General features: G+C 45.1%; 1 protein-coding gene across 4 annotated transcripts in view; it reads right to left on the bottom strand.

Annotated features, from left to right (window-relative positions):
• Positions 1-465: 465 nt before the first annotated feature.
• The window catches only part of LOC311602456 (doublesex- and mab-3-related transcription factor C1), a 72192-nt gene continuing 65123 nt past the window's right edge, over positions 466-7534 (bottom strand). For all 4 annotated transcript variants that reach the window (XM_084790566.1, XM_084790564.1, XM_084790565.1 and 1 more), the window contains exons 2-7: positions 3889-4046; positions 3565-3620; positions 3129-3265; positions 2228-2282; positions 1926-2055; positions 466-991 (exon numbers count right to left, since the gene is read on the bottom strand). In XM_084790566.1, coding sequence (XP_084646692.1) covers positions 879-991; positions 1926-2055; positions 2228-2282; positions 3129-3265; positions 3565-3620; positions 3889-3952 — 555 coding nt within the window. In that variant the 5' untranslated portion in view covers positions 3953-4046 and the 3' untranslated portion in view covers positions 466-878. The remainder of the gene's footprint in view (positions 992-1925; positions 2056-2227; positions 2283-3128; positions 3266-3564; positions 3621-3888; positions 4047-7534) is intronic.

The raw sequence follows: 7534 nt of genomic DNA, 5'->3' as shown, positions 1-7534 counted from the left end.
AACTGATTTTGTAGGTTGACCTTTCAGCCACCAGATGGAAAATATCAGAATTCTGTTTAAGAGAGCATTAGGAAAAAAGGGAACAGCAGGCATAGATATCCTCCATAATGTGCAATGAAATGAGAAGAGGCATGGAGGGGAATGGGGGCGAATGAGTGCATCCAACAAAGTCCAGTTGAGATTTCTGTCTGGTAGGGTCTCTATTTCTGCATTGAGTTTGAAAATTAATAGAGGACACAGAACATCATTCAGGGATGAAGGAGCCCACTGAATATTGCATAATGTTGGCTTCGGTAGCAAATAAAGGGGCTGTGCAGTTCTGAAAGACATTTTGACTCATGTTTGCTCTTTTTAACTTCTTGCTCTAGGCTTTAGTAGAATTTTTAGATAACTGGTTAGCAAAGTAGTCTCCCTTCATATGTAACACGTGGTGCTTAATTTAAAAAACATACTTCTTAATGCCTTACAAAATTATTTATTTTTAGTAACACACAAATCTAGATGCAATGTGAAAATCTTCATGTTTCCACATGCACGTATAAGTACAGTAGTGCACAGGTATGTGTGTGATTGCACACAAAGGAAAACACTGGCATTTGATACCACTCAGAACCCCACTGATTGATTGATCACATTAGATTGCACAAAGCATTTTATAAGACACATAAAAAGCCCCAGCTTCCAAAGAAATAAGGGATGGGGGTAAAGAACATAGGACAGCCAAGTAATTGCCCTACATCATAAAAAGGATCTGAAAGCTTATAAAATACCTGAATGCTTTAAAAACACATTAAGCACTTTGGACAGGAGCCATTTTGCAAGTTCAGAAATAGGAATCAAACAGGCAGTGGTCTAGCGAGGCCTCACAGTCTGGGTTCTTAGGTCAAGAGGGACATGCAATCCAGATGTCCAGAAGGCAGCGAACCAGAGCTGGCAGGCCGTGGTGGCATAGAGGGGCTGGCCAGCTGCAGTCCCCTCTCTCCAGCAGGACCTGAAGACAGAAAGCCAGAGGCCAGAGACAAATCACATCTATGATCCTCCGCTGAGCTCTCTCCTCACTTTTGTTGTGTCTCACAAAATCTCTGATTTGTCAATGAGACCAGGAGTATGCACATGCCCATCAGAATGTCTTATCTCTGGTCTTAACTCTACCATGCCTCAGTCATAGCCAACAATCCCTTTTGGTCAAACATGGGGTGTCTAGATATGATTGTCACTGAGTCAAGGAAATTATCAATCTCCTCATCCCACAGATTTGATGGCCCAGCTGACATCACCTACTCTTCTAGACCTCAGTGGTAATCCTTGAAGCTTGATTAGTAGCCACTTGTTTCAGCATGTCCCAAACCAGTCTCCGTTGGTATTTTTTGTCTCATCAGTGCCCACCAGACTTTCATCTCAGCTTCCTCAGCCATGTAATACTCCCCTGAGCTCATGAAGCCCTTGCAGTCTGAATGAGCCACTGAAACTCACTGGTAAAATTTAGAAGGCAGCCCAGGCTCCTTACCTACATGAGAAATGCCTGAAGACAGAATCCTGATCTCCATTTCCAACCCTTTATCCCCTGTGCATGTCCTTCCAGTGCTCCTCAGTCTCCAGTGGACTGGGGCACAACCATGCATTGGGAACCACTATATCCCCTTCTAATATTTCTACTTGATACACTGCCTTCCCTGGAGCAAGATGTGGCTACCCCGAGGACCTCAGTCTACATGACTTTTGATGTCAGGGCACTGGCCATTTGTTATTCAGCAAAAACATTCAGCAACATAAAGCTTCACCCAGTAGTTCTTAGGCACTGTCTCTGAAGTCAGCTTTAGGAACTCGGGTGCTTGGTTCTAAAGTGGTTAAAACCACCAACTCTGGGTTCCCAGCTACTAATAGCTCACCACACAGATTCTCGCCTCCCAAATATCCCTACATACCTGGCATGCCACAAGGCTGGTGACGCGTCTGAGAAGAATTTTTCAGAGCCAGCAGAGCTTCAGCAGCCTCCAGCATCTCCTGCCACTCTAAGGCAGCAGAAACTGAAGCCTGGTTGGAGGCACTGGGGCCCTGCAGAAGAAAGGGTGGGAGAATGAAGACTAGGGAAATAATACCTGTTCTCCCCTCTGATGAGTATCCCTGTAAGCTCCCAGTTTCTCCCGGCTGCTCCCACCCACTCCCATCTCCGCTCAAAAAAGCTTGTTGCCTCCCATTGTTCTGAATCCCATGTGTTTGCCAGGACCTGTGGCTGCAGTAGCATAGTATCAGTGGTGGGCTGAAGAATCAGGCTTGGGAACCTGGAAGTAGAAGAGGAGGGGGCAGGGAATTGAAAGTTTTCATGGAAATATACTACCAGTATAGAGTAGCAGGGACTTGCAACACTGAGATCTGGGAATCCAAATGAGTACATGGATACTTATCCTTGTGCTTTGGGCAAGACCTTTATATTGGTTAACTCATTTTCCTTTCTGTCTCTTGTTTTTTCCTTTCTGTCTCTTTTTACCTGCATCTCTGAGACAACAATTTGTACTGGCTTTTTCCTCCCGGGCCTACAGTGAAGATGATAATGAATCACAATATTTATGTCGTAGTCTAAAAGTTGCTGAAGGTATGTAAGAACCATCTCTTTTTAATGGCTACATATTGCCTCCATTTTACCCAATCACCTCTGGTCAGGAAACACAATGCAGGTTCACCTCTAGGAAATTTTTTCTGTTGGCCTCTAGAGACTCCCCTGGTCCCGGTGGTCCTCCTTATAGTGCTCTCAGATTTCAAGAGGACCTTCTTTCTCTGTCTCTCAAAAAGCAATAACATTGTCAACACTTTTGAGGGTCTCCTACATGGTAGACCTTGTATTAGTCCTCCTTTTAATGCTATGGATATAACCTATGTTTACCAGTACACTTGTTGGGAAACAGAGGCTTGGAAAAATATAGTCACTTGCCCAGGCTCTCATGAATAGAAAGGGTCAAATCTGACAGTGTTCTCTCTTGCCTCTCTGACTGAGGTGCTGCCTTCTCCTTCCTCTACTCTGTCACCTCCATCTTCCTATTGTCATCCTCCTGATTCTACCTCTCATGGTACTAGGCACAAAGTTGGAAACCTGGAAACATGGTACACTCTGTCTTCCTTGTTCTACTCACATGCTTGGCATGGCAGAGGGCCCATGGGGCTCCCCAGAAAGGGACACCATCAGATGTTGCCCCATGGTCTCCGGGGTATATGGCACAGATGTTGTTTCTGGGGCCTGACTCAGCAGGACAGGCCCTTGGCAGCTCTCCTGAAGGGACAGAAAGCATAGCTAAGAATCAGACACACAGATGCCCATGAAGAGATTAAAGGAGGAGCGTACTTTTGGATGAAAATAAGAACACGGACTGCAGAGCTGTGGAAACCTTGAAGACTATACAACTTTACTTTTTACTTTGATCCGTGAACCCTGATGTCCAGGGAGAAGTGAATCCTCCAGTGATACAAGAGGAGCCGCTCCAGGGTTGGAAACTATCTTTGGGATGAGGGAGAAAGGGTCTGCACAATGGCTGAGGGTGGAATCCCCCTTTGGCAATAGCCTTTCCTTACCTCCTGGGGTGCTGTGCCAACCTGGGCCTGGAGCTGATGCACAGCATTCTTTCCAGCTGTAAAATAAGAGTCACATTTGGGTTGATACTTCATCCCCTGCCATGCTTTCTCAGGAATATCGCACACCCGTTATGCTGTTACTGATCTTTTTAGCTCCCTGGTGCGTAGTAAACACTTGGGACCTGACACTGACCTTTTTTTTTTTTTCACACACCAGAGCATTCTTGGGGAAAGTCATACTGCAAGTCGGTGATGGACTGGTGGCAGAACAACTCATGCTCCCCTCCCCCAGTTCAGGCACCCTATCTAGTAAAAGACACTTACTGCGAACTGCTTCTTCCACAGTCAGTTTCTTGACATGCATGTGCGATTTAGGGGCAGCAGCCATAATCTTTCTCAGTCTCTCAAACAGGCGTCTCTTTACCTGTGTGCCCTGATCCTTCTTGGAGGCACTCACAGCAGAAAAGGCCTTAGGTGTCTTCCTAAAATGGGGGGGGGGGGAGGGCAGATTGAAGACTTAATGTTACGTCCATGTAGAAGAAACCTGATCATTTCCTTTCCCAGACACTATACACAGGAAAAAAGGCACAATGTTGACATTCCAAAGACTTGAAAAAGCAGAAGTGATTTTGTCACCTTACTTAGACTGTGATGTCATGGCTGTAACAGCTGCCCTATTCAAACTAAGTTGAATCTTTCAAGTTGCACCAGTTGCCATATCTTGTCTCACTGAAATGCAATATCACACAGGTCTCATGCATAGCTGGTTTTATTCCTGACCAATTGGACAAAAAGCTATAGCAATCTGAAAAGAGATTTTGTAGGTCCTGTCCAAGATGGCGGTGCCCAGCAAGCACTATATCTGATCTACTACACGGAGACCAGGGACTTGAATGGAGCCACAGATTGCTAAATATACAGAACTTTAGGTGAGTGGGATCCTGCACAGAGCAGACCACCAGCAGTCCTGGCCCCGGGTCAAGCAACAGACCACAGAGGTCCTGAATCCACTCTCCAGATGCTTGAACGGAACTCACCTGTAGGCTACAGGTGGCAGATAAAGCCTGAATTCAGTGTGTGGGTTGGTGCTGGAACCTCTGACCTGTGGAAGTCACAGGGAAACAGGGAAAACTGCCCTTGGCCCCATCCACCTGCCCCACGCAAATTTGCCGAGGACTCTAGGCCATGTGGAAACACAGGCAACTGGTCCAACTAGCTCAGAGAGAGCGCACTCAGCCTGTGGGGCAGAAAGGGCCCAAATTAGAGCTGAATGCAGGGTACTGAGTGACTGGGTCCACCTAGCTCAGAGTGAGCAGAGCACAGCCCAAGGGGCCAAACAGGCCCACATTGGAGCAGAGTGCAGGGGACAGATCCTGCAGATCCAAGCAGTAAGAACCCAGCTTGGACACTTCACACAGCCCCAGCAGGATCTCCCATGGGGCTGGGTCCACCTAGCTCAGTGAGAGCACGCACAACCCATTGGGTGGAACAGGCCCAAATTGGAGCTGGAATCAGGGTACTGAGCCTGCAGATCTGAGCAGTTAGAACACAGCTTGGGCACTTCACACAGCTCCAGCAGGATCTCCCACAATCTTGGGAGAGGCTGAATACCCGTTAGGTGTCTATACGCTGTTCTAAAAGGCAGTAATATCTCAGTGGGTCTGATCCGGGTAAGGTCTTGACTACAGGACTGCAGGAAGTGCAGGCAACTGGGAGCAACTTGTCCAGCCAGAGCTCAGCAGCCTCGATCTGAGATGCCATAACAGCTGGCCTGAATCACACCACTAACATGAAAGGGACCAGTCAGAAACCTACCTCTGCTGAACCAGCCCAAAGCCTAAGGTGTAGAGCAAAGTCTTCAGGAGTGGAAACTAAGTCAACTGCGTGTTCCAGGGAAAAACTCCCTGATGTCCATAGGCAAGAGCAGCAACCTATAATCATTCACCTCTCAACAACCAGTGAAGGGCACCAGAAGCCACATCCCACCGACAGAAACAGCAAAATGACTAAAGGACAGTGTAAGAACATAAACAAAAACCAAAACAGTTTGGCATCTCCAGATCCCAGCTATCCCAAAGAAAACACCCCTGAGGACCCAAACACAATCAAAATACAAGAAAACAACTTCAAATCCTTAATAAGGAAGATGATAATGGAAGAAATGAATGAAATGCATAAACAACTGCAGGAGGATGCAACCAAGCAAGTTGAAGACATAAAAGAGACATATAGAGAAGCACTGGAAGAATTTCAGGAAAATACAAACAGACAGATGAAGGAAATCAATAAAATGCTTCAAGATCTGAAGATGAAAATGGAATCTATAAAAAGGGAACACACAGAAGAAAAATGTGACCGAGAGGACTTAGAGAAGAAAGCAACCAACAAAGAGATGACCTTCTCTAACAGAATCCAAGAAATGGAGGTACGAATTTCAGGACTTGAAGATACAATTATAGAACTCCAAACAACCATCAAAGAAAATGCTAAATCAGAAAAGTTTCTGACACAGAACATCCAAGAAATCAAGGACACCAAAAGAGACAAAACCTGAGAATAATAGGCATTGAGGAAAGAGAAGATGCCTGACTCCATGGCCCAGCAAATATCTTCAATAAAATCATAGAAGAAAAGTTTCCAAATCTGAAAAAGGAGATGCATATGAACATACAAGAGGCCTAAGGTACACCAAATAGAATAGACCAAAAAGAAAATCTTCCTGCCACATAATAATAAAAACACAAAATACCAGACACAAGTCAGTTAGAAGAAAAAGTGGGAAGAGCCTGAAACACTTTGACACAGGAGACAACTTTCTGAACAGAACACCAACAACCCAGGAATTAAGGTCAACAATTAATAAATGGGACCTCATGATGCTGAGAAGCTTCTGTAAGGCAGGAGACACTGTCAAGAGAACAAAGCGACAGCCTACAGACTGGGAAAAGAACTTCACCAACCCTACATCTGACAAAGTTCTACTATCCAAAATATACAAAGAACTCAAGAAATTAAACACCACCAAACCAAATAACCCAGTTGAGAAATGGGGCTCAGAACTAAACAGAGAATTCTCAACAGTGGAATATCGAATGTCTGAGAAACACTTAAAGAAATGCTCAACCTCCTTAGTCATCAGGGAAATATAAATCAAAACAACTCTGAGATTCCATCTTACACCCATCAGAATAGCAAGGATCAAAAATTCAAGTGACACCACATGCTGGCAAGGACGTGGGGAGAGAGGAACACTCCTTCACTGCTAGTAAGAATGCAAACTAGTACAGCCACTTTGGAAATCTATCTGGCACTATCTCAGAAAATTGAGAATAAGGCTTCCTCAAGACCCAGCTATTCCACTCCTTGGAATATACCCAGAAGATGCTCCAGCACACAACAAGGACATTTGCTCAACCATGTTCATAGCAGCCTTACTCATAATAGCCAGATCATGGAAACAGCCTAAGTGTCCCTCAGTAGAAGAATGGATAAAGAAACTGTGGTACATTTATGCTATGGAATACTACTCAGCTGTTAAAAACAAGGAATTCTGAAATTTGTGGACAAATGGATTGAACTAGAAATGATCATAATGAGTGAGTTAATGCAGAAGCAGAAAGAATCAAATGGTATATATGCACTTATATCTGAACACTAGCCTAAGAAGCATGTCCCATGAATGTCTTCACTTATCAGGAAAGTGGGACAGCGGGGAGGACATCCTATTGGGACTTTAGGTAAGAGAAGTATGGAAGAACGGGGAAATAGAAGGATCCAGAGGGTCCTAGAAACCTACAAGAAGGACATTATAATGGGTGGATCTGGGCCCAGGGGTCCTGCTCAAACTATGGCACCAGGCAAGGACAATACATGCAGTAATTCACACTCTTACCCAGATCTAGCCAATGGACAGGACATTCTCCACAGTTGAGTGGAAAGTGGGGACTTGACTTTCACAGGAACTCTGGTG

This window comes from Acomys minous (assembly GCF_964271855.1).
Source record: "Acomys minous genome assembly, chromosome: 7".
NCBI classification, from domain to species: domain Eukaryota; kingdom Metazoa; phylum Chordata; class Mammalia; order Rodentia; family Muridae; genus Acomys; species Acomys minous.
Note: the sequence above shows the minus strand (reverse complement) of the source record. Positions and strands in the feature narration are given on the sequence as shown.